Here is a 26,895-nt window from a genome sequence, read left to right on the forward strand (position 1 = left end):
CTACAAACACACAAAGGAACAATCACCCACGAAATACTCAAAGAATATGGCTGCCTAAATATGGTTCCCAATCAGAGACAACGATAATCACCTGACTCTGATTGAGAACCGCCTCAGGCAGCCATAGACTATGCTATACACCCCCAAGACAAAACACACCACAAAAACCCATGTCACACCCTGGCCTGACCAAATAAATGAAGACAAACATATATTTCGACCAGGGCGTGACAAACAAGTAGGCTAGGCTGTAAACCAGGTGGCACTTAGCAGTCAGAGTGACGGGGTGGAATGCAAATGATCAGAGAGAGAGAGAGAGAGGCGCATCAGGACTGTTGTCGCTGCTAGCCTAACTGTTCATAGTTCAGTGTTCCTTGTCCAGCTCTTACTCTAATGTGTATTTGCATCTGAGGTCAGCAACAAAGGAATTTCCTCATGAGTTGAGAAGAGAGACTCCAAAATTATGACAATGGTAATGTACAGTTTCAATTTGTTACCTTCTGAAAATAATCAGACAATGATAGAACATATAAACGTTAGAACATTTAAACTTTGTACAGATGTCTCACTTTGCGTTGATAAAAGGAAATTACACACAGCCCAATTTGCATATAACGTTGCAACAAATTGTTCAGAAACTTAGAAATACAGTAGTAGGCTACCTTCATTACGGAATGGAGAACTGTGAGGATTGTTATAATGATGAGTCATACAGCTTTACAGTGTTATACAGTGTGGACTTTCACTTTTCGTACAGTGGCTCTGTTGTTGATCAAGTAAACGGTGTCACCTGCTCCCAGTTATTGCTTTCAATTTCTCTGCCTACACAAGCACCCAATATCAACACTCACACAGCTGTGTAATGCCTAAGATTAGAATGTTTACCAGTCATTAAAATCATTCCCTAAATGAAAGGTTTGCACTGCAACATGTCCATGCGCATTAATAGTGGTTAATGATTTATTTATTTGTTATTAAATAATGATACGTGTAGTGGTTGAAAGGGAACAGCTGATGCAGGGCTTGAGATCCATTGGTGTTTCTGGGGGTATGTGCCGATAATATCTCCTTTCTCCTGAAGTGTACACTCGTTCACTACTTCACACACATTTAAAAGCATAGGATTGACGGGATTGGGCCAGAGAGGGTTTCCACCATATTTCTTATATCAGTCATTATCTTTTAAATCAGTGAAGGTAAGTGAAGAAGTGCAAACTTTGGGAAGAAGGAGAGATATTGGGATGTGGCCAGAGGGAGCCACAACCAACTGATCTGTGCCAGAAAGGTGCAGACCTCTTGGAAGAGGTCGTAGTAGCCACGATCACATACTGGGAGGCTATCTGGCCTAGTAGTCCATGATAGCTAAGGGTTTTGCTTGTACAATAGTAAGGTGCCATGATGTGAAATACACTGTAAGATAAACCTCTAGAAAATAGTTACCCAATACATGTATGGCTGTACCATTGCACTTCACTAGGCAGAACCAGAAGCCAGCACACCTGTGAACATTAGCCAGTGCAACTGCACTGAGCTCTGTCCCTGTTTGCATCAGATACGATTCATAGTCACACGGCCATTTCCCTTTTCTACTGGTAGTTTATGGTCTCCCACGGTCCATAACAATGTCATTTTCTGTGGTCACTATCACTCTCCCTTGCTTAAAGGGCTAGCTCAGAATACAACCATAAATGTATCGTTTTCATATCATAGATGTTGTCAAGCCGAGCTCATTATTGAACACATTGCCAGCTCCCTTCTCTAAAATTAGACTGGGATATTCAGACTGCTATTTGAAAGGGTTTACGCAGATACTGTTAATTGGATAATGAACATGCATGACAGATTTAAACTCTGCTGCCTGGACCACAAACAATAACAAAGTAAGGAATCCTCAGCTTACTTGCTGTATTTGCTGTACTATCATATATTTCGTAATCAACATGTTGCGGTCTTTCTTGGTCTATATACAAACTACTTCAAAGGTAGTTGAGTTATTCAGTTAACAACACTAAACAGGACATGCTCGTGATTTAAGACGTGTCAGGACATGAATATGTTAAAGACGGCGCCTAGGACTGTAACAATGGGGGAAATTATATTCAAAGTAGTGTCGACCTGAGGCATAGATATCAGTTATGACTCATGACATCTTCCTTTCCACCAATTAAACAGACCTACAGCTGGCTAACCATAATGCCAGAGAATCCCTGCAGTCTATAAAAGTTTCATTGAATGATTAGTTGATAGATTGACTGATTCGTTGATTGATAATGACACTGTTTAAGTAATGGGATACAGTAGAACAGAAAATAGATTTGTTTGCTAAAGAGAGACTTTAGCAAAGACCATGTGGGCTGGCTTTGTTCATTATCAATGTTGACGCACAGGATATCTAAACATTAACCAGGTGAATCAACTCAAACTGTTCTTCTCTTGCCTCCCACCCCCCCATATCCCCTCTCCCTGTCTCATTCTCCTCTTTCCCTCCCCCTCTCTATTTCTGGGATAATTTACATCAGTCCTTCCTCTCTTCTCTGACCTGCCATGCTGTGAAAACACAGCCAAGTACACTTCCTGGTTTTAGCCATCTGTTTCATCACGGGGACAGTGTGCCACACATTACAGCCTCTATTATCCTCCTCTCCCACATACACACATTGATGTGGCTTCACTAGATCATTTGTCCTTTGTGTAATCATTTGTGTAAATGGTTTCTTTCACCTACTAAGGCTAGTATAAAAGACGTCTTTTAGATTGTTGGGACATCTACATTATCAATATTCTCCTGTGGTAGTTTGTGATCGTTAGTCATCTTCAAAGTTGTTTCATTCTAATTTATTCTGACCTGAGGTCTTGGCTTTGGATTAGAGCTCTTTTGTCTAGCTTAGTGACCTTCGGAACATAAAGCAGTCAATGACACAGCCTGTGTAGTAGCTCTGATAGCGAGTCTGATGGGAGAGTTAATTACATGTAAATATCTGGGATGAGCCAGACATATAGTGTAACGACACCGTTTATCGTATGATGTCACACAACCGGTATGAAAACAATATTGTTGAGATTGCATCGTGATTGTGTTCGTGTGTGTGCTACAGACTTCACAGTCAATTCTGTTGTCTTTTTCAGAGTTTCTTTGGAAAATTGAAGAACCTGTAAGTAGCATACAGTGTAGATAAACGTTTTGTTCTTCAGTCTTATATGCCTTCCTCTGGCCAGAATCATAAGCCACTGACATGACACAGCACGCAAGTAACATCTCTCTTTTTCATTACAGACACAGTGGGCCTCCAGCTCCACCCAAAAGAATAGGTGAGCCTTCAGGAAATCCCCCTTATTATGATCGTTGTTATAGGGATCCTCTATATGGAAGTTCTATTGTGATGTGCTTCTTCTGCTCTCTCCCTCGTCGCTCTACCTCTCCTCTCCCCAATTTCTCTCTCTCTTTCTCCATCCCCCTTCTCTACTTTCTCTCTGTCTCTATTGATTTGTTTCAGAGAACAATGCGGGGTATGGTGGCTGGCCAGAAGATGAGTTTGTAAGTCGAAAAACACACACATACACACGGACCCAGACTGACACGCCAATGGATATTTTGTTGAGAGGTCCTGTGTGGTCTTCTTGTGTGTATCACAGGACGATGAGGATGGGAACACATATGAGGCTCCCCCCTGTGAGCGACCGGCCATGAAGGTTCCTCCCAGACATGTAGAGGAGAACGTCTATTTAGGTAACACCACCCCTGTAGACTATCATTCTCATTTGAGATTAGCTGAAATCTGACTTTCATGGAAAGTATGCATTGATGCCAATGGGAGTTTGGTGCGTGGATCTCAAGTTATAATTTGTATGTAATGTTTTGAGGTGTGTTTTTATGTGAAAACACCATTTTCTTGTTGCTGTTTTTGTGTTCCACAGATAGTTCTTCAGAGAGGTCCAATCGTGTTCTTCCCAAAAGGCAGGCAGCTCCACCCCCAAGGCCAGCCAAGATGGCGCCCATGGGCAAAGCATCGGTAAACTATCAATGCCCATGCCTACCTCTGGCTAGCCCGTCTCTGTGTGTCTGCATGTCTGTCTCTGTGTGTCTGCATACCTTTAGTGTTATTTAATGTTGTCTTTCCCCTCTATAGAAACAGCAGCCTCACCATCAGCCTGACCCTGAGGAGTTCTACATCGACCCCAACACCAAGAAACGTGAGACACCTCTCTCTATCCTGTCTTTCTATCCTCCTCTCTCTATCATCTTCTCTCCATCCTCCCCTCTCTATCTTCTCTCTATCCTCCTCTCTCTATCCTCCTCTCTCTATCATCTTCTCTCCATCCTCCCCTCTCTATCCTCCTCTCTCTATCCTCCTCTCTCTATCCTCCTCTCTCTATCCTCCTCTCTCTATCCTCCTCTCTCTATCCTCCTCTCTCTATCATCCTCTCTCTATCATCTTCTCTCTGTCCTCCCCTCTCCATCCTCCCCTCTCTATCTTCTTCTCTCTATCCTCCTCTCTATCATCTTCTCTCCATCCTCCCCTCTCTATCTTCTTCTCTCTATCCTCCTCTCTTTCTTCTCTCTATCATCTTCTCTCTATCATCTTCTCTCTATCATCTCTCTATCCTCTTCTCTCTATCCTCTTCTCTCTATCCTCTTCTGTCTATCCTCCTCTCTCTATATTCTTCTCTCTATCCTCTTCTCTCTATCCTCTTCTCTCTATCCTCCTCTCTCTCTCTCTCTATCCTCCTCTCTCTCTCTTCTCTCTATCCTCCCCTCTCTCTATCCTCCTCTCTCTCTATCCCCCTCTCTCTATCCTCCCCTCTCTATCCTCCTCTCTCTATCCCCCTGTCTCTATCCTCTTCTCTCTATCCTCCTCTCTCTCTCTATCCTCCTCTCTCTCTCTATCCTCTTCTCTCTATCCTCCCCTCTCTCTCTATCCTCCCCTCTCTCTCTATCCTCCCCTCTCTCTCTATGCTCCTCTTTCTATCCTCCCCTCTCCCTATCCTCTTCTCTCTATCCTCCTCTCTCTATCCCCCCTCTCTCTATCCTCCCCTCTCCCTATCCCCTTCTCTCTAACCTCCCCTCTCCCTATCCTCTTCTCTCTATCCTCCCCTCTCCATATCCTCTTCTCTCTATCCTCCCCTCTCCCTATCCTCCTCTCTCTATCCTCCCCTCTCCCTATCCTCTTCTCTCTATCCTCCTCTTCTCTCTATCCTCCTCTTCTCTCTATCCTCCTCTTCTCTCTATCCTCCTCTCTCTATCCTCCCCTCTCCCTATCCTCTTCTCTCTAACCTCCCCTCTCCATATCCTCTTCTCTCTATCCTCCCCTCTCCCTATCCTCTTCTCTCTATCCTCCCCTCTCCCTATCCTCTTCTTTCTATCCTCCTCTTCTCTCTAACCTCCCCTCTCCCTATCCTCCCCTCTCCCTATACTCTTCTCTCTATCCTCCCTCTCCCTATCCTCTTCTCTCTATCCTCCCCTCTCCCTATCCTCTTCTCTCTATCCTCCCCTCTCCCTATCCTCTTCTCTCTATCCTCCCCTCTCCCTATCCTCTTCTCTCTATCCTCCCCTCTCCCTATCCTCTTCTCTCTATCCTCCCCTCTCCATATCCTCTTTTCTCTATCCTCCCCTCCCCTCCCCCTCTCCCTATCCTCTTCTCTCTATCCTCCCCTTCTCTCTATCCTCCTCTTCTCTCTATCATCCTCTTCTCTCTATCCTCCCCCTCTCCCTAACCTCTTCTCTCTATCCTCTTCTCTCTATCCTCCCCTCTCTCTATCCTCCTCTTCTCTCTATCCTCCTCTTCTCTCTATCCTCCTCTTCTCTCTATCCTCCTCTCTCTATCCTCCCCTCTCCCTATCCTCTTCTCTCTATCCTCCCCTCTCCCTATCCTCTTCTCTCTATCCTCCCCTCTCCCTATCCTCTTCTCTCTATCCTCCCCTCTCCCTATCCTCTTCTCTCTATCCTCCCCTCTCCCTATCCTCTTTTCTCTATCCTCCTCTCTCTATCCTCCTCTCTCTATCCTCCTCTCTCTATCCTCCTCTCTCTATCATCTTCTCTCTGTCCTCCCCTCTCCATCCTCCCCTCTCTATCTTCTTCTCTCTATCCTCCTCTCTATCATCTTCTCTCCATCCTCCCCTCTCTATCTTCTTCTCTCTATCCTCCTCTCTTTCTTCTCTCTATCATCTTCTCTCTATCATCTTCTCTCTATCATCTCTCTATCCTCTTCTCTCTATCCTCTTCTCTCTATCCTCTTCTGTCTATCCTCCTCTCTCTATATTCTTCTCTCTATCCTCTTCTCTCTATCCTCTTCTCTCTATCCTCTTCTCTCTCTTCTCTCTATCCTCCTCTCTCTCTCTTCTCTCTATCCTCCCCTCTCTCTATCCTCCTCTCTCTCTATCCCCCTCTCTCTATCCTCCCCTCTCTCTATCCTCCTCTCTCTATCCCCCTGTCTCTATCCTCTTCTCTCTATCCTCCTCTCTCTCTCTATCCTCCTCTCTCTCTCTATCCTCCTCTCTCTCTCTATCCTCCCCTCTCTCTCTATCCTCCCCTCTCTCTCTATCCTCCCCTCTCTCTCTATGCTCCTCTTTCTATCCTCCCCTCTCCCTATCCTCTTCTCTCTATCCTCCTCTCTCTATCCCCCCTCTCTCTATCCTCCCCTCTCCCTATCCCCTTCTCTCTAACCTCCCCTCTCCCTATCCTCTTCTCTCTATCCTCCCCTCTCCATATCCTCTTCTCTCTATCCTCCCCTCTCCCTATCGTCCTCTTCTCTCTATCCTCCTCTTCTCTCTATCCTCCTCTCTCTATCCTCCCCTCTCCCTATCCTCTTCTCTCTAACCTCCCCTCTCCATATCCTCTTCTCTCTATCCTCCCCTCTCCCTATCCTCTTCTCTCTATCCTCCCCTCTCCCTATCCTCTTCTTTCTATCCTCCTCTTCTCTCTAACCTCCCCTCTCCCTATCCTCCCCTCTCCCTATACTCTTCTCTCTATCCTCCCCTCTCCCTATCCTCTTCTCTCTATCCTCCCCTCTCCCTATCCTCTTCTCTCTATCCTCCCCTCTCCCTATCCTCTTCTCTCTATCCTCCCCTCTCCCTATCCTCTTCTCTCTATCCTCCCCTCTCCATATCCTCTTCTCTCTGTCCTCCCCTCTCCCTATCCTCTTTTCTCTATCCTCCCCTCTCCCTATCCTCTTATCTCTATCCTCCCCTCTCCCTATCCTCTTCTCTCTATCCTCCCTCTCCCTATCCTCTTCTCTCTATCCTCCCCTTCTCTCTATCCTCCTCTTCTCTCTATCATCCTCTTCTCTCTATCCTCCCCTCTCCCTAACCTCTTCTCTCTATCCTCTTCTCTCTATCCTCCCCTCTCTCTATCCTCCTCTTCTCTCTATCCTCCTCTTCTCTCTATCCTCCTCTTCTCTCTATCCTCCTCTCTCTATCCTCCCCTCTCCATATCCTCTTCTCTCTATCCTCCCCTCTCCCTATCCTCTTCTCTCTATCCTCCCCTCTCCCTATCCTCTTCTCTCTATCCTCCCCTCTCCCTATCCTCTTTTCTCTATCCTCCCCTCTCCCTATCCTCTTTTCTCTATCCTCCCCTCTCCCTATCCTCTTCTCTCTATCCTCCCCTCTCCCTATCCTCTTCTCTCTATCCTCCCTCTCCCTATCCTCTTCTCTCTATCCTCCCCTCTCCCTATCCTCTCTTCTCTCTATCCTCCTCTTCTCTCTATCCTCCCCTCTCCCTATCCTCTTCTCTCTATCCTCCCCTTCTCTCTATCCTCCCCTCTCCCTATCCTCTTCTCTCTATCCTCCCCTCCCCCTATCCTCTTCTCTCTATCCTCCCCTCTCCCTATCCTCTTCTCTCTATCCTCCTCTTCTCTCTATCCTCCCCTCTCCCTATCCTCCTCTCTCTATCCTCCCCTCTCCCTATCCTCTTCTCTCTATCCTCCTCTTCTCTCTATCCTCCCCTCTCCCTATCCTCTTCTCTCTATCCTTTCTCCCTTTCCTCTTCTCTCTATCCTCCCCTCTCCCTATCCTCTTCTCTCTAACCTCCCTCCCCCTATCCTCTTCTCTCTATCCTCCCCTCTCTCCCTATCCTCTTCTCTCTATCCTCCCCTCTCCTTATCCTCTTCTCTCTATCCTCCTCTTCTCTCTATCCTCCCCCTCTCCCTATCCTCCTCTTCTCTCTATCCTTTCTCCCTATCCTCTTCTCTCTATCCTCCCCCTCTCCCTATCCTCTTCTCTCTAACCTCCCCTCCCCTTATCCTCTTCTCTCTATCCTCCCCTCTCCCTATCCTCTTCTCTCTATCCTCCCCTCTCCTTATCCTCTTCTCTCTATCCTCATCTTCTCTCTATCCTCCCCTCTCCCTATCCTCTTCTCTCTATCCTCCTCTTCTCTCTATCCTCCCCTCTCCCTATCCTCCTCTTCTCTCTATCCTCCCCTCTCCCTATCCTCCTCTTCTCTCTATCCTCCCCTCTCCCTATCCTCCTCTTCTCTCTATCCTCCCCTCTCCATATCCTCTTCTCTCTATCCTCCCCTCTCCCTATCCTCTTCTCTCTATCCTCCCCTCTCCCTATCCTCTTCTCTATCCTCCTCTTCTCTCTATCCTCCCCTCTCCCTATCCTCTTCTCTCTATCCTCTTCTCTCTATCCTCCTCTCTCTATCCTCCCCTCTCTCTATCCTCCTCTTCTCTCTATCCTCCTCTCTCTATCCTCCCCTCTCCCTATCCTCTTCTCTCTATCCTCCCCTCTCCCTATCCTCTTCTCTCTATCCTCCCCTCCCTATCCTCTTCTCTCTATCCTCCCCTCTCCCTATCCTCTTCTCTCTATCCTCCCCTCTCCCTATCCTCTTCTCTCTATCCTCCTCTTCTCTCTATCCTCCCCTCTCCCTATCCTCTTCTCTCTATCCTCCTCTTCTCTCTATCCTCCCCTCTCCCTATCCTCTTCTCTCTATCCTCTTCTCTCTATCCTCCCCTCTCTCTATCCTCCCCTCTCTCTATCCTCCTCTTCTCTCTATCCTCCTCTCTCTATCCTCCCCTCTCCCTATCCTCTTCTCTCTATCCTCCCCTCTCCCTATCCTCTTCTCTCTATCCTCCCCTCTCCCTATCCTCTTCTCTCTATCCTCCCCCTCTCCCTATCCTCTTCTCTCTATCCTCCCCTCTCCCTATCCTCTTCTCTCTCCTCCCCTCTCCCTATCCTCTTCTCTCTATCCTCCCCTCTCCCTATCCTCTTCTCTCTATCCTCCCCTCTCCCTATCCTCTTCTCTCTATCCTCCCCTCTCCCTATCCTCTTCTCTCTATCCTCCCCTCTCCCTATCCTCCCCTCTCCCTATCCTCTTCTCTCTATCCTCCTCTTCTCTCTATCCTCCACTCTCCCTATCCTCTTCTCTCTATCCTCCCCTTCTCTCTATCCTCCTCTTCTCTCTATCATCCTCTTCTCTCTATCCTCCCCTCTCCCTAACCTCTTCTCTCTATCCTCTTCTCTCTATCCTCCCCTCTCTCTATCCTCCTCTTCTCTCTATCCTCCTCTTCTCTCTATCCTCCTCTTCTCTCTATCCTCCTCTCTCTATCCTCCTCTTCTCCCTATCCTCCTCTCTCTATCCTCCTCTTCTCCCTATCCTCCTCTCTCTATCCTCCTCTCTCTATCCTCCTCTTCTCCCTATCCTCCTCTCTCTATCCTCCCCTCTCCCTATCCTCTTCTCTCTATCCTCCCCTCTCCCTATCCTCTTCTCTCTATCCTCCCCTCTCCCTATCCTCTTCTCTCTATCCTCCCCTCTCCCTATCCTCTTTTCTCTATCCTCCCCTCTCCCTATCCTCTTCTCTCTATCCTCCCCTCTCCCTATCCTCTTCTCTCTATCCTCCCCTCTCCCTATCCTCTTCTCTCTATCCTCCCCTCTCCCTATCCTCTTCTCTCTATCCTCCCCTCTCCCTATCCTCTTCTCTCTATCCTCCTCTTCTCTCCCTATCCTCTTCTCTCTATCCTCCTCTTCTCTCTATCCTCCTCTTCTCTCTATCCTCCTCTCTCTATCCTCCCCTCTCCCTATCCTCTTCTCTCTAACCTCCCCTCTCCATATCCTCTTCTCTCTATCCTCCCCTCTCCCTATCCTCTTCTCTCTATCCTCCCCTCTCCCTATCCTCTTCTTTCTATCCTCCTCTTCTCTCTAACCTCCCCTCTCCCTATCCTCCCCTCTCCCTATACTCTTCTCTCTATCCTCCCCTCTCCCTATCCTCTTCTCTCTATCCTCCCCTCTCCCTATCCTCTTCTCTCTATCCTCCCCTCTCCCTATCCTCTTCTCTCTATCCTCCCCTCTCCCTATCCTCTTCTCTCTATCCTCCCCTCTCCCTATCCTCTTCTCTCTATCCTCCCCTCTCCATATCCTCTTTTCTCTATCCTCCCCTCTCCCTATCCTCCCCTCTCCCTATCCTCTTCTCTCTATCCTCCCCTTCTCTCTATCCTCCTCTTCTCTCTATCATCCTCTTCTCTCTATCCTCCCCTCTCCCTAACCTCTTCTCTCTATCCTCTTCTCTCTATCCTCCCCTCTCTCTATCCTCCTCTTCTCTCTATCCTCCTCTTCTCTCTATCCTCCTCTTCTCTCTATCCTCCTCTCTCTATCCTCCCCTCTCCCTATCCTCTTCTCTCTATCCTCCCCTCTCCCTATCCTCTTCTCTCTATCCTCCCCTCTCCCTATCCTCTTCTCTCTATCCTCCCCTCTCCCTATCCTCTTCTCTCTATCCTCCCCTCTCCCTATCCTCTTCTCTCTATCCTCCCCTCTCCCTATCCTCTTCTCTCTATCCTCCCCTCTCCATATCCTCTTCTCTCTGTCCTCCCCTCTCCCTATCCTCTTTTCTCTATCCTCCCCTCTCCCTATCCTCTTATCTCTATCCTCCCCTCTCCCTATCCTCTTCTCTCTATCCTCCCCTCTCCCTATCCTCTTCTCTCTATCCTCCCCTTCTCTCTATCCTCCTCTTCTCTCTATCATCCTCTTCTCTCTATCCTCCCCTCTCCCTAACCTCTTCTCTCTATCCTCTTCTCTCTATCCTCCCCTCTCTCTATCCTCCTCTTCTCTCTATCCTCCTCTTCTCTCTATCCTCCTCTTCTCTCTATCCTCCTCTTCTCTCTATCCTCCTCTCTCTATCCTCCCCTCTCCATATCCTCTTCTCTCTATCCTCCCCTCTCCCTATCCTCTTCTCTCTATCCTCCCCTCTCCCTATCCTCTTCTCTCTATCCTCCCCTCTCCCTATCCTCTTTTCTCTATCCTCCCTCTCCCTATCCTCTTTTCTCTATCCTCCCCTCTCCCTATCCTCTTCTCTCTATCCTCCCCTCTCCCTATCCTCTTCTCTCTATCCTCCCCTCTCCCTATCCTCTTCTCTCTATCCTCCCCTCTCCCTATCCTCTTCTCTCTATCCTCCTCTTCTCTCTATCCTCCCCTCTCCCTATCCTCTTCTCTCTATCCTCCCCTTCTCTCTATCCTCCCCTCTCCCTATCCTCTTCTCTCTATCCTCCCCTCCCCTATCCTCTTCTCTCTATCCTCCCCTCTCCCTATCCTCTTCTCTCTATCCTCCTCTTCTCTCTATCCTCCCCTCCCTATCCTCCTCTCTCTATCCTCCCCTCTCCCTATCCTCTTCTCTCTATCCTCCTCTTCTCTCTATCCTCCCCTCTCCCTATCCTCTTCTCTCTATCCTTTCTCCCTATCCTCTTCTCTCTATCCTCCCCTCTCCCTATCCTCTTCTCTCTAACCTCCCCTCCCCCTATCCTCTTCTCTCTATCCTCCCCTCTCCCTATCCTCTTCTCTCTATCCTCCCCTCTCCTTATCCTCTTCTCTCTATCCTCCTCTTCTCTCTATCCTCCCCTCTCCCTATCCTCCTCTTCTCTCTATCCTTTCTCCCTATCCTCTTCTCTCTATCCTCCCCTCTCCCTATCCTCTTCTCTCTAACCTCCCCTCCCCTTATCCTCTTCTCTCTATCCTCCCCTCTCCCTATCCTCTTCTCTCTATCCTCCCCTCTCCTTATCCTCTTCTCTCTATCCTCATCTTCTCTCTATCCTCCCCTCTCCCTATCCTCTTCTCTCTATCCTCCTCTTCTCTCTATCCTCCCCTCTCCCTATCCTCCTCTTCTCTCTATCCTCCCCTCTCCCTATCCTCCTCTTCTCTCTATCCTCCCCTCTCCCTATCCTCCTCTTCTCTCTATCCTCCCCTCTCCATATCCTCTTCTCTCTATCCTCCCCTCTCCCTATCCTCTTCTCTCTATCCTCCCCTCTCCCTATCCTCTTCTCTCTATCCTCCTCTTCTCTCTATCCTCCCCTCTCCCTATCCTCTTCTCTCTATCCTCTTCTCTCTATCCTCCCCTCTCTCTATCCTCCCCTCTCTCTATCCTCCTCTTCTCTCTATCCTCCTCTCTCTATCCTCCCCTCTCCCTATCCTCTTCTCTCTATCCTCCCCTCTCCCTATCCTCTTCTCTCTATCCTCCCCTCTCCCTATCCTCTTCTCTCTATCCTCCCTCTCCCCTATCCTCTTCTCTCTATCCTCCCTCTCCCTATCCTCTTCTCTCTATCCTCCTCTTCTCTCTATCCTCCCCTCTCCCTATCCTCTTCTCTCTATCCTCCTCTTCTCTCTATCCTCCCCTCTCCCTATCCTCTTCTCTCTATCCTCTTCTCTCTATCCTCCCCTCTCTCTATCCTCCCCTCTCTCTATCCTCCTCTTCTCTCTATCCTCCTCTCTCTATCCTCCCCTCTCCCTATCCTCTTCTCTCTATCCTCCCCTCTCCCTATCCTCCCCTCTCCCTATCCTCTTCTCTCTATCCTCCCCTCTCCCTATCCTCTTCTCTCTATCCTCCCCTCTCCCTATCCTCTTCTCTCTATCCTCCCCTCTCCCTATCCTCTTCTCTCTATCCTCCCCTCTCCCTATCCTCTTCTCTCTATCCTCCCCTCTCCCTATCCTCCCCTCTCCCTATCCTCTTCTCTATATCCTCCTCTTCTCTCTATCCTCCACTCTCCCTATCCTCTTCTCTCTATCCTCCCCTTCTCTCTATCCTCCTCTTCTCTCTATCATCCTCTTCTCTCTATCCTCCCTCTCCCTAACCTCTTCTCTCTATCCTCTTCTCTCTATCCTCCCCTCTCTCTATCCTCCTCTTCTCTCTATCCTCCTCTTCTCTCTATCCTCCTCTTCTCTCTATCCTCCTCTCTCTATCCTCCTCTTCTCCCTATCCTCCTCTCTCTATCCTCCTCTTCTCCCTATCCTCCTCTCTCTATCCTCCTCTCTCTATCCTCCTCTTCTCCCTATCCTCTTTTCTCTATCCTCCCCTCTCCCTATCCTCTTCTCTCTATCCTCCCCTCTCCCTATCCTCTTCTCTCTATCCTCCCTCTCCCTATCCTCTTCTCTCTATCCTCCCTCTCCCTATCCTCTTCTCTCTATCCTCCCCTCTCCCTATCCTCTTCTCTCTATCCTCCTCTTCTCTCCCTATCCTCTTCTCTCTATCCTCCTCTTCTCTCTATCCTCCCCTTCTCTCTATCCTCCCCTTCTCTCTATCCTCCCCTCTCCCTATCCTCCTCTTCTCTCTATCCTCCCCTCTCCCTATCCTCCTCTTCTCCCTATCCTCCCCTCTCCCTATCCTCCTCTTCTCTCTATCCTCCCCTCTCCCTATCCTCCTCTTCTCTCTATCCTCCCCTCTCCCTATCCTCCTCTTCTCTCTATCCTCCCCTCTCCCCATCCTCCTCTTCTCTCTATCCTCCCCTCTCCCCGTCCTCCTCTTCTTTCTATCCTCCCCTCTCCCTGTCCTCCTCTTCTCTCTATCCTCCTCTTCTCTCTATCCTCCCCTCTCCCTATCCTCCTCTTCTCTCTATCCTCCCCTCTCCCTATCCTCCTCTTCTCTCTATCCTTCTTTCTCTCTCTTCTCTCTATCCTTCTTTCTCTCTCTTCTCTCTATCCTCCTCTTCTCCCTATCCTTTCTCCCTATCCTCTTTTCTCTATCCTCCTTTCTCTCTCTTCTCTCTATCCTCCCTTCTCCCTATCCTCTTCTCCCTATCCTCTTCTCCCTATCCTCTTCTCTCTATCCTTTCTCCCTATCCTCTTCTCTCTATCCTTCTTTCTCTATCTCTTCTCTCTATCCTCCCCTCTCCCTATCCTCTTCTCTCTATCCTTTCTCCCTATCCTCTTCTCTCTATCCTCCCCTCTCCCTATCCTCTTCTCTCTATCCTCCCCTCTCCCTATCCTCTTCTCTCTATCCTTTCTCCCTATCCTCCTTTCTCTATCTCTTCTCTCTATCCTCCCCTCTCCCTATCCTCTTCTCCCTATCCTCTTCTCCCTATCCTCTTCTCTCTATCCTTTCTCCCTATCCTCTTCTCTCTATCCTTCTTTCTCTATCTCTTCTCTCTATCCTCCCCTCTCCCTATCCTCTTCTCTCTATCCTTTCTCCCTATCCTCTTCTCTCTATCCTCCCCTCTCCCTATCCTCTTCTCTCTATCCTTTCTCCCTATCCTCTTCTCTCTATCCTTATTTCTCTATCTTTTCTCTCTATCCTTCTTTCTCTATCATCTTCTCTCTATCCTTATTTCTCTATCTCTTCTCTCTATCCTTCTTTCTCTATCATCTTCTCTCTATCCTTCTTTCTCTATCTTCATTTTTCTATCCTCCCCTCTATGCCCTCCTCTCTCTATCATCTTCTCTATCCTCCCCTGGCTATATCTCTATCCTCCCCTGGCTATATCTCTATCCTCCCCTGGCTATATCTCTATCCTCCCCTCTCTCTATCCTCCCCTGTCTCTTTCTCTATTCTTCTCTCTATCCTCCTCTCTCTAACCTCCTCTCTCTATCCTCCCCTCTCTCTATCCTCCCCTCTCTCTATCCTCTTCTCTCTATCCTCCCCTCTCTATCCTCCCCTCCTCTCTCTATCCTCCTCTCTCTCTATCCTCTTCTCTCTATCCTCTTCTTTCTACCCTCCTCTCTATCCTCCCCTCCCTGTTCTCCTTTCTCTATCATTCTTTCTGTATTATCTTCTCTCTATCATTCTTTCTGTATTATCTTCTCTCTATCATCCTTTCTCTATTATCTATCTATCAGGTAGGGTGGAGGTGATATGGTCCTTGACTAGTCTCTCAAAGCACTTCATGATGACGGAAGTGAGTGCTACGGGGCGATAGTCATTTAACTCAGTTACCTTCACTTTCTTGGGAACAGGAACAATGATGGCCCTCTTGAAGCATGTGGGAACAGCAGACTGGGATAAGGATTGATTGAATATGTCCATAAACACTCCAGCCAGCTGGTCTCCACATGCTCTGAGGACACGGCTTGGGATGCCGTCTGGGCCGGCAGCCTTGCGAGGATTAACACGTTTAAATATTTTACTCATGTTGATTGCAGTGAGGGAGAGCCCGCAGGTTTTGGTAGCGAGCCGTGTCAGTGGCACTGTGTTGTCCTCAAAGCAAGCAAAGAAGTTGTTTAGTTTGTCTGGGAGCAAGACATCGTGGTCCGTGATTGACTGTAGACCCGGCCACATACCTCTCGTGTCTGAGCCGTTGAATTGCAACTACTTTGTCTCTATACTGACGCTTAGCTTGTTTGATTGCCTTGAGGAGGGAATAGCTACACTGTTTGTATTCGGTCATGTTTCCGGTCACCTTGCCCTGATTAAAAGCAGTGGATGCACTTGCTAATAAACTCGCTCACCAAATCAGCGTATTCATCAATGTTATTCTTGGACACTATGCGGAACATATCTCAATCCACATGATCGAAGCAATCTTGAAGCTTGGAATCCGATTATTCAGACCAGCGTTGAACAGACCTGAGTCTGGTAGCAGCAGTTGTGATGTGTGTGTAGCCTGAATATGTGTGTGGATGTGTGTATGTCTGTGTGGGTGTGTGAGTGAGTGCATGTGTGCTAATGTGCGGAGAATCAGAGCAGAGCAGGTCAATCCAGTTCAAGTGTTCAGCAGTCTGATGGCTTGTAGATAGAAACTGTCTCTGAGCCTGTTGGTATCCGACCTCATGGTCCGATAACGTCTGCTCGACAGTAAGGGAGTGAACAGCTCTTGGCTGGGGTGTGTGGGGTCCTTGATGATGCCGCGGGCCTTCCTCAGGCACCGTTTCAAATAAATGTCCTGGATGGGTGGGAGTTTATCCTATATGATGATTGTGTATTTTAAATGTGGATATGAATTGTGCCCTATATATAGATATGAATGTTGATTGATGAAAATGTGTAAAAGTTCATATAATTCTTGAGGCATGTAATTGTACAGGGGAATTAACTTAAACAAACGAGTAAGTTAGGTTTGAGATGGTCAAGCTTCCCTCTCTCTCTCTCTCTCTAGCTCCTGAGGTAGACAGGAAGGAGAAGCCAGGGAAAAGGTCTACTCCTAAGAAGTCTGCCCCTCCTCCTTCCCGCCCTGCCCCTGCTCCCACCCCTCCCCCTGCAGAGGAAGGTAAACACTACAGTTATAGGTCTAGTTTCTGCCCGACTACTAATTTAGGTGCAAGCAGTGCATTGCATCAACCATTGGATGCATTCCAAGTCATCGACTGTGCATAGCTGATATGTTAAATACCTATCCAGTTGTTGTAAGATCTGGCATGCATCTGCAATGTAGTCGTGCAGGATCTCGACCAATAGTCACACCCTGGAACCCTGATAGGACATTGGTGTGCTATTACATCAAGTCACCACTAGAGGGATGTGTGATTCTGCAACAGCATCAGCCTCTGTTTCTCTTTGCAGATGTCTACCTGGATCCTAATGAAGGACAGGTGAGCCCAACACATCGTTAACAGACAGAGCCTCACCCCTAACTCCAACCCCCAAACCTTAGCCTTTTTATCTGCTGTACCCTTTTAAAACATCCTTGATGGACAATCAGTATATTCATAGTTCCATAGGGCCATGAGATGTCTGGTCTCTGGACAATTTCTAATTCGGCCAGAGAGAGGTGATTAATATGCGTGTTGTGTCTCTGTTTCAGGCAGACAGTGATGACCTGTATCTGGAGCCCACAGCAGGTCAGTTACTCCTGTAGAACCACTAATACAGCCTCAGTGTCAATGCATTTATACTGAGGTTTTGACTAGAGAATATATTTTATATGAGATAAAGAGACAGGACATGAATTCCAAATTATTAAAGAAAAAACGTATTTAGCTTATTTTGAGAGAAAATAATCCTTGGCACTGTCAAGAACAAGTACTCCTGTTTCTCCAGCTTGCCCCCCTGCTCCTCGCGGGCCCATAAGGATGCCCCTCCTACCCAAGACAGCAATTGCCCCTCCCCCCATGCCCATGTGAGTACACCTGTCAAGACATGAGATGAAAAATGCACAAACTCATCTTGGTGTAATTTAGGTGTATATCACCACTTCCATTCTTTTCATAGTTATGCAAATGCGTAACTGAATTGACTGGGTTAAACTGGACTTGACACCATCCCTGAAACCAGTGCCATTCTATGTCATGAGAGAAGCCATGTTATTGTTTTTGAGTTTTATTGTTTGACATGCAATATCAGCTCCATCCCATCATGTATGTCTGTCTGTCTTTCTCTGTAGAAAACCTCCAGTACCCAGAGCCAAGTCGGTGAGTTTCTCCATGGTTCACACATTATTTAACACACTACGGGCACATGATTTAACACATCACAACACTGGCCAGTTTCTAACACAGAATTTGCCTATTTGAGAGATTCTCCACTGAACATGTTTTTTAGTGCAGGAGTGTAGGCCTTATCTGTGTCCACATTTGAATGAGTTTCACACTTTCCTGCATTCCAGAGTTCTCTACTGGTCAGTGAGGCAAAGACAGGTAAGTGACGCTACATTCTGTCTGACTAAAAATAGATGGATCATGATGATAATGTCTGCATCCCAAATGGCCTGTTCCCTACATGCACTACTTTTGACCAGAGCCCTACATTGGGAACTGAGTGCCATTTGGAACACAACCATGAAGTGAAAATGCAGAACCTGGTCCATTGCTGTGTTTCTGTGACCCTCCCCAGCTCCTCCGCCTGATGTGAAACGCTCCACGTTCCCTGGCAAGCTGCCCCCACCCACCCCAGGCATCAAACCCCCCCTCCCTGCATCCCTAAAGGAACCCAAACCCAGGTGAGGCTTGGGAACACAGCCACTCTCACAGCACTATGCATGTACACACTGGATGAGACCACGCTATACGCTGCAATAACATACAGTACATGTTTTACATGTGTTAAACATGTGATGCAGGTTCATGCTTTATGAACTTTCAGTCCTGTACAAGCAGCAACAGTCAAACACATGGATACCACTTAGTATTGCCTGATGACGATTTCCATTCTGTTGAGGTCTATAAAGAGGATCTTATGTTTGAAGTGTTAAGATGTCGCCGAATAGGATGACTGACATTTTACTGGCTCCTAACCAACTGTGCCATTTTCTTAGTTTTTTTTGTACTGTCTGTAACTTATTTTGTACATAATGTTGCTGCTACCGTCTCTTATGACTGAAAATAACTTCTGGACATCAGAACAGCGATTATTCACCTCAAACTGGAAGAAGCTTTTTCCTTTAACGAGTCCGATGAGAAGGATATACTGCTTTCCCGGGAACAGGCCCAAATCCCCATCATTTGCGTGAAGAAAAGACGAAGGAAAAGGGGGCGCAGGTCAGGCTGCCTTCTGAGAATCCGTAGGCAAGCGAGTAAACTCCCACTGCCATCCGTTCTAACATGCAATCATTGGAAAATCTAAATTGATGACCTACGATTACGACTATCCTACCAACGGGACATTAAAAACTGGAATATCTTATGTTTCACCGAGTCGTGGCTGAACGACCACAGCGATAATATAGAGCTGGCGGGATTTTCCATGCACCAGCAGAATATAGATGAAGCTTTGTCTGGTAAGACGAGGGGTGAGGGTGTGTGTCTTTTTGTCAATAACAGCTGGTGCGTGATGTTAAATATTAAATAAATCTCGAGGTATTGCTCGCCTGAGGTAGAGTACCTTATGAAAAGCTGTAGACCAGACTATCTACCAAGAGAGTTCTCATCTATATTATTTGAAGCTGTCTATTTGCCACCACAGACCGATGCTGGCACTAAGACAGCAACTCAACCAACTCTATAAGGCCATACGCAAGCAAGAAAATGCTCAATCAAAAGCAGCGCTGCTATTAGCTGGGGACTTTAATACAGGCAAACTTAAGTCAGTTTTACAAACATTTTACCAGCATGTCATATGTGCAACCAGAGGAAAAAAACCTCTAGACCACCTTTACTCCACACACAGAAATGCATACAAAGCTCTCCCCCGCCCTCCATTTGGCAAATCTGACCATAATTCTAGCCTCCTGATTCCTTCTTATTATCAAAAACAAAAGCAGGAAGTACCAGTGACCTGGTCAGATGACGCGAATGCTACGGTACAGGACTGTTTTGCTAGCACAGACTGGAATTTGTTCCGGGATTCATCCAATGACATTGAGGTGTATACCACCTCAGTCATCAGCTTCATCAATAAGTGCATCAACGACTTCGTCACCACTGTGACCGTGGGTACATATCCCAACCAGAAGCCATGGATTGCAGGCAACATCCGCAGCGAGCTAAAGGCTAGAGCTGGTGCTTTCAATGAGCGGGACACTAATCCGGATGCTTATAAGAAGTCCCGCTATGCCCTCAGACGAATCATCAAACAGGCAATACAGGATTAAGATTGAATCCTACTACAACTACTACACCTTTAAACAGGTCAACATACAATCTCTCCCTGACCCAGTCTATAATACCTAAACTCAGCAAAAAAAGAAACATCAACTTTTTCAGGACCCTGTTAATGAACATGCACATGTGGAACGGTCGTTAAGACACAGCAATTAAGGTCAGAGTTATGAAAGTTTAGGACACTAAAGAAGCCTTTCTACTGACTCTGAAAAACATCAAAAGAAAGATGCCCAGGGTCCCTGCTCATCTGTGTGAACATGCCCTAGGCATGCTGCAAGGAGGCATGAGGACTGCAGATGTGGCCAGGGCAATATATTGCAATGTTCGTACTGCTGATCGTCCTCGCAGTGGCAGACCACGTGTAACAACGCCTGAACAGGATCGGTACATCTGAACATCACACTTGCAGGACAGGTTCAAGATGGCAACAACAACTGCCCGAGTTACACCAGGAATGCACAAACCCTCCATCAGTGCTCAGACTGTCCGCAATAGGCTGAAAGAGGCTGAACTGAGGGCTTGTAGGCCTGTTGTAAGTCAGGTCCTCACCAAACATTGCCTATGTGCACAAACCCACCGTCTCTGGACCAGACAGGACTGGCAAAAAGTGCTCTTCACTGACGAGTCGCGGTTTTGTCTCACCAGGGGTGATGGTCAGATTTGCGTTTATCATCAAAGGAATGAGCGTTACACCGAGGCCTGTACTCTGGAGAGGGATCGATTTGGAGGTGGAGGGTCCATCATGGTCTGCGGCGGTATGTCACAGCATCATCGGACTGAGCTTGTTGTCATTGCAGGCAATCTCAACGTTGTGTTACAGGGAAGACATCCTCCTCCCTCATGTGGTACCCTTCCTGCAGGCTCATCCTGACATGACCCTCCAGCATGACAATGCCACTAGCCATACTGCTCATTCTGTGTGTGATTTCCTGCAAGACAGGAATGTCAGTGTTCTGCCATGGCTAGCGAAGAGGCCGGATCTCAATGCCATTGAGCACGTCTGGGACCTGTTGGATAATAGGGTGAGGGCTAGGGTCATTCCCCCCCCCCCCCCAGAAATGTACGGGAACTTGCAGGTGCATTGGTGGAAGAGTGGGGTAACATCTCACTGCAAGAACTGGCAAAGCTGGTGCAGTCCATGAGGAGATGCACTGCAGTACTTAATGCAGCTGGTGGCCACACCAGATTCCGACTGTTACTTTTGATTTTGACCCCCCCTTTGTTCAGAGACACATTATTCAATTTCTGTTAGTCACATGTCTGTGGAACTTGTTCAATTTATGTCTCAGTTGTTGAATCTTGTTATGTTCATCCAAATATTTACACATGTTAAGTTTGCTGAAAATAAACACAGTTGACAGTGAGAGAACGTTTCTTTTTTTGCTGAGTTTACATGTTTCAAGCAGACCACCATATTCCATGTGCCAAAAGTAGCGAAGGTAACCTGCCTCAATGATTACCGCCCCGTAGCACTCACGTCGGTAGCCATGAAGTGCTTTGAAAGTCTGGTCATGGCTCACATCAACAACATTTTCCCGGATACCCTAGACCCACTCCAATTTGCATATAGCCTCAACAGATCCACAATGACACAATCTTAATCACACTCCACACTGCACTTTCTCACCTGGACAAAAAGAACACCTATGTGAGAATGCTGTTCATTGACTACAACCCAGCATTCAACACAATAGTGCCCACGCAGCTCATCACTAAGCTAAGGACCCTGGGACTAAACACCTCCCTCTGCAACTGGATTCTGGACTTCCTGGTGGGCCGCCCCCAGGTGGTAAGGGTAGGCAACAACACATCTGCCACAGTGATCCTCAACACTGGGGCCCCTCAGGGGTGTGTACTTAGTCCCCTCCTGTACTCCCTGTTCACCCACGACTGTCTTGCCAAACACGACTCCAACACCATCATTAAGTTTGCTGACGACACAACAGTGGTAGGCCTGTTCACAGACAATGATGAGACAGCCTATAGGGAGGAGGTCAGAGAACTGGCAGTGCGGTGCCAGGCCAACAACCTCTCCCTCAATGTGAGCAAGACAAAGGAGCTGATTGTGGACAACAGGAAAAGGTGGGCCGAACAGGCCCCCATTAACATCAACGGGGCTGTAGTGGAGCGGGTCGAGAGTTTCAAGTTTCTTGGTGTCCACATCGCCAACGAACTATCATCAAACACACCAAGAGAGCCATGAAAAGGGCACGACAAAACCTTTTCCCCCTCAGGAGACTGAAAGGATTTGGCATGGGTCCCCAGATCATCAACAAGTTCTTTAGCTGAACCATTGAGAGCATCCTGACTGGTTGCATCACCGCCTGGTATGGCAACTGCTCGGCATCTGACGGTAAGGCGCTACAGAGGGTATTGCGTACAGCCCAGGACATCACTGGGGCCAAGCTTCCTGCCATCCAGGACCTATATATAATAGGCGGTGTCAGAGGAAAGCCCATAAAATTGTCAGAGACTCCAGTCACTCAAGTCATAGACTGTTCTCTCTGCTACCGCACGGGAAGCAGTACTGGAGCGCCAAGTCTTGGACCAAAAGCCTCCGTAACAGCTTCTACTCCCAAGCCATAAGACTGCTGAACAATTAATAAAACGGCCACCGGACTATTTACATTGAACCCCCCCATTTGTTTTGTACACTGCTGCTACTTGCTGTTTATTTATGCATAGTCACTTCACCTCTACCTACATGTACAAATTACCTCAACTAACCTGTACACCCGCACACTGACTCGGTACCGGTACCCCCTGTATATAGCTTTTTTATTGTTATGTTATTGTATTACTTTTGATTATTTTTCACTTCAGTTTATTTGGTAAATATTTTCTTAACTCTTCTTGAACTGCACTGTAGGTTAAGGGCTTGTAAGTAACCATTTCACCTTAAGTTCTACACTTGTTGTATTCGGTGCATGTGACAAAGTTTGATTTGTGATAACTTAGCTAAGTCATTGAAGTATGAAGGCCTACTGTTCTTGCGTATTCAATGGTGTTGTAGCCACAGGCCTATATTGCTCATCTATTATAGTAAGCATGTTGGCTAACATTGGACCTGTTGTCTGTGTTGCAGCCCCCCTCCCCCGCCCATTATAGACACTACCGCAGCAGGTAAGAGCATGCTGGGAACAGGACCAGTTTTGGGTCACAGCTGAAGGATAGAAAGATAGAAATGGAAATAAAGGATGTGTGGAACTCTGAAATGCTCCAACTGTGGTTTGCTAATCAGAGTGAAGGACATCCTTAATTTCTTTACATTTGTGTTGTTTTTCTGTCCACATAATATGAACATGTTGGAGGTGCATATTGTTCATTTTTCGTTACCTATGTGAATTGGAAGCCATTTTCATTATAACATAATTATTACTTGTTTAACCCCGTCAACTAGGGTGACTGTGGCTACTGTCAGTAGTGTTGTCCAGCATACTTGTGGCCTTGATTGTAACTACATGCTTTATTTTGAATAGACTGTAGAGCAAGGTTTCCTAAACTTGGTCCTGCACCCCCGCCCCCAGCTGTGGAGTGCTAGGGCAAAACCCAAACCATGCACCCAGGGGAGGGGGCAGGACCAAGTTTGGGAAACCCTGCTGTAGAGCACTTTACACGTTGGTCAACAACTCATTATTTCTCTCTATGCCAAAGTTTCTCCCTCTGGTATGAAGACAAACATGCAGGCAGGAAAGGAGGTATGTGCCTTCCACTCTCATACTGTACCTCTCATGTAACCATGCATAATACCGTGTTAAAGTCCTACAAATGTTGCTGCAAACCTTAGTTAAATGGTGATATACCTGAAGTATGGGGTATCCTTGGATATAACTGTGGTGGCAGGCAGTGGAGTGCGTCATAGAGAACTGTGGTAATGTTACAGGAGAAAGAGTGGTTCGCTGGAAACTGCAATAGAAAGACTGCTGAGGACCTCTTAATGCAGATCAACAAGGTGGGATACACACACCAGAGATGAGCAGACACACACACACACAAATGCAAGAAAATACACACACACACAGTTCTTGAAGTACCATATAAAAGAAAAACTGAAAATGACTTAGAGGTAAAGAATCCCCAGCTCTAAAGGACCTGGCCAATGTGATTCCTGAATCAATATGATTAGTTATAGTTAGTTAGTCAGTATTCCTCAACAGTGAATCAATACTTCATTGATCTATTAGCCTGTCCACTTGGTCCTCTGTGGCTCTCTCCCCTCCTCTCTATATGTTGCTCAGTAGCTGCTGATGTTTTGTGATTATGTGTTATAATGCTGCTGATTATATGAGCGTATCTGTCTCTGGCCCTTTGTCTTTACTAACACAGCCGACCTGTTTCATTTCACGCTGAAATAGACAAGTAACGTGGTGAGAGTAATCTCGATCATAACTCTCCTTTATTTGACTGTGTGTGTGTAGCCTCGGGTTACAGCTGACACATACACACACCATCACTGAGTCTGATTCATATATGCTCATTCAAAGACGCTGTGGGTTTTGATACTGATATCCCTCCCTCCCTCCCCTCCCTCCCGCGGCCTATTCCTCCCCCCTCTCTCCCTCTTGTAGGACGGGGCATTCCTGATACGTCACAGTTCAGCCCAGAACGCCCGTCAGCCCTACACACTGGCTGTCCTATACAGACAGAAGGTCTATAACATCCCCATCCGCTTTCTGGAGGAGACACGCGGCTACGCCCTCGGAAAGGAGGGCAAGAAGAACGAGGAGGTGAAAAGACAGGGGGGGTAGAGTGCTAAACAAGGGGTAAAATAATGAATCGGTGAAAGAAAATTGGAGGATGAGGATGAGAGTGTTGAGATGGGGGACACAGAGAGAGAGAGAGAGCGAGAAAGAGAGAAAGAGAGAGGGGGAAATGAAAATGTGAGAGGGTAGGGAGGAGAAGAGGGGGATAAGGAGAGGGGAAAAGACAGAGGCCACAGGAGGAAAGGAGGATTTGCAAAAAGAATTTGCGAAGGGAGAATGTGGGGGGAAAAGAATGAAGAGGTCAGGTGGGATAGAGGGGGATGTGGGAGGAACGGAGGATGTGTGGAAAAGAGATGAAGGAATGCAACTTAGTACCGTACTGTAACCTCTGCAATAACTATAATGTAGTAACTCTCTCTACCTCTCTCTTTCCCTCGCTACTCCCTCCATCTCTCTCTCATAGTTTTTCAGTAGTCTCCAGGAGATCATCTCTCACCACAAGAATAACCAACTGCTGCTGATCGATAGCAAGAGTCAGGCCAAGCACACCACGTATCTCACCCATCCAGCCCATCCATAAACTACATTATCTATAACCCACACACAATATATATCACCCACCCAGCCTGACAAACTACACTACACTACTATAGGGTGGCAGGTAGCCTAGCGGTTAGAGTGTTGGGCCAGTAACTGAAATGTCGCTGATTTGAATACCTGAGTCGATAAGGTGAAAAATCGGTCAATGTGCCCTTGAGCAAGGCACCTAATTTGCTCCAGGGCCGCCGTGCTACTATTGCTGACCCTGTAAAAAAAAAAACATATCACTGCACCTGTACATTTCACTTCTCTGTATGTGACAAAACAAAAATACTTTCATAACCCACAGAAATGTGTATCTCACCTACACCAGCCCATTCATAAAGTACATTAAATGCTACCATTAATAACTAAATACATTTGATAACTTGGAAATACTACCTTCAATCGTCATGTTCCTCACCACAAGATATCCATTACAAACCCTTGTTTTTGTTTTGTGATCAAAATGGCTAGAAGTGTACATATTACCATATATCTGTGTACTGTATGTGTTTGTGTGTTTAAGTATGCTGTAATTATGTCTATGACTTTATTAACCTATTTTTGATTTAAATTAGATTAATTTTAAAATCCTTGCACCTGAATAGAGTAGTGAGTAGTCTATGAAAAGGTATATTCAATACCTCATTCTTGCTCTGAGTCTTTATGCAGTGCTTGTTTCAGTGAGTGATGGGGAATTCAATTTTGTCTACACCTGTGTTGTGACTGAATACTGTGTAAGTGGGCCATCTGTAAGTTTCTATTTATATAATAATATAGTCTGAAATGTTTTGAAATCCTGTTTGTGTTTTATCATTTTGTTGTATTTGCAACACAACAGCGTGAATGGCATTTATTTCCCTCAAAGTTGTTAGTTTAGATCTCCATAAATGCAAGGATTCACTAATTCCACAAATTAACTTTCAAGAAGGCACACCTGTTAATTGAAATGCATTCCAGGTGTCTACCTCATGAAGCTGGTTGAGAGAATGCCAAGAGTGTGCAAAGCTGCCATCAAGGCAAAGGGTGGCTAATTGAAGAATCTCAAATATATTTTGATTTGTTTAACACTTTTTTGGTTACTACATGATTCCATATGTGTTATTTAATAGTTTTGATGTCTTCACTATTATTCTACGATGTAGAAAATAGTAAAATTTAAGAAAAACCCTTGAATGAGTAGGTGTTCTAAACTACAGGTAACTGCCAAAATAAAGGAAACACCAACAAAGTGTCAATAAGGCGTTAGGTCACCACAAGCCAGAACAGCTTCAATGCACCTTGGCATGAATTCTACAAGTGTCTGGAACTCTATTGGAGGGATGTGACAACATTCTTCCACAAGAAATTGTTGATGTTGGTGGAAAACTCACTCAGGGGGGTTTCTTCAGAATCTTCCATAAGTGTTAAATTGGGTTGAGAACTGGTGACAGACGGCCATGGCATATAGTTTACATTGTTGTCATGATCATCAAATCATTCGTGTCCTGCACATGGGAGCATTGTCATCCTATGAGGAAATAACCACGACAGCCAAAAGCATTTTTTTTTACATGACCCTAGGCATGGGATGTTAATTGCTTAATTAACTCAAGAACTACACCTGTGTGAAATCACCTGCTTCAATATACTTTCTGTACCTCATTTACTCAAGTGTTTCTATTATTTTAGGAGTTACCGGTATGGTGCACATTCATAGCATAAATCAAATCAAATTGGTCGCGCACATGTTATTGAAGGTGCAGCGAAATGCCTACTCCTACCTTGACTAATACATCATTTAAATTCCTCTTTTACAATCTCAACATATTTTCTCACTACTAGACACTTTTCACAGGGTGGGGTAAAGGCATATTCCCAACGTCTCAGCACTTGAGTTTGCAGAAATCGGAAGGGGAGTGGGCGCCTGTCACGTGCCTTTATTTCGACAAAATGAAGGGGAAGGGGCAGCGG

General features: G+C 46.6%; 1 protein-coding gene across 1 annotated transcript; it reads left to right on the plus strand.

The window, feature by feature from the left end:
* The first annotated feature begins 291 nt into the window (after positions 1-291).
* LOC135543058 (B-cell linker protein-like) lies at positions 292-26,590 on the plus strand. Its single transcript, XM_064970162.1, has 19 exons — positions 292-472; positions 3,127-3,152; positions 3,275-3,309; positions 3,495-3,535; positions 3,634-3,727; positions 3,916-4,010; positions 4,128-4,191; positions 16,279-16,389; positions 16,683-16,711; positions 16,924-16,960; positions 17,160-17,238; positions 17,503-17,530; positions 17,725-17,755; positions 17,952-18,057; positions 22,743-22,780; positions 23,312-23,355; positions 23,541-23,609; positions 24,226-24,384; positions 24,824-26,590. The coding sequence occupies exons 1-19, from the start codon at positions 464-466 to the stop codon at positions 24,938-24,940; spliced, it is 1,212 nt and encodes a 403-aa protein (XP_064826234.1). The 5' UTR covers positions 292-463; the 3' UTR covers positions 24,941-26,590.
* The last annotated feature ends 305 nt before the right edge of the window (positions 26,591-26,895 follow it).

This window comes from Oncorhynchus masou, chromosome 1, assembly GCF_036934945.1.
Source record: "Oncorhynchus masou masou isolate Uvic2021 chromosome 1, UVic_Omas_1.1, whole genome shotgun sequence".
In the NCBI taxonomy this organism is placed as follows: domain Eukaryota; kingdom Metazoa; phylum Chordata; class Actinopteri; order Salmoniformes; family Salmonidae; genus Oncorhynchus; species Oncorhynchus masou.

What these genes read in the sequence shown, in the direction of transcription:
- LOC135543058 (XM_064970162.1), top strand. An exon ending in TGGATCCTAATGAAGGACAG is followed by an intron (nt 16,712 to 16,923) that starts GTGAGCCCAACA and finishes TCTCTGTTTCAG; the next exon opens with GCAGACAGTGATGACCTGTA. An exon ending in CAGTACCCAGAGCCAAGTCG is followed by an intron (nt 17,531 to 17,724) that starts GTGAGTTTCTCC and finishes CCTGCATTCCAG; the next exon opens with AGTTCTCTACTGGTCAGTGA.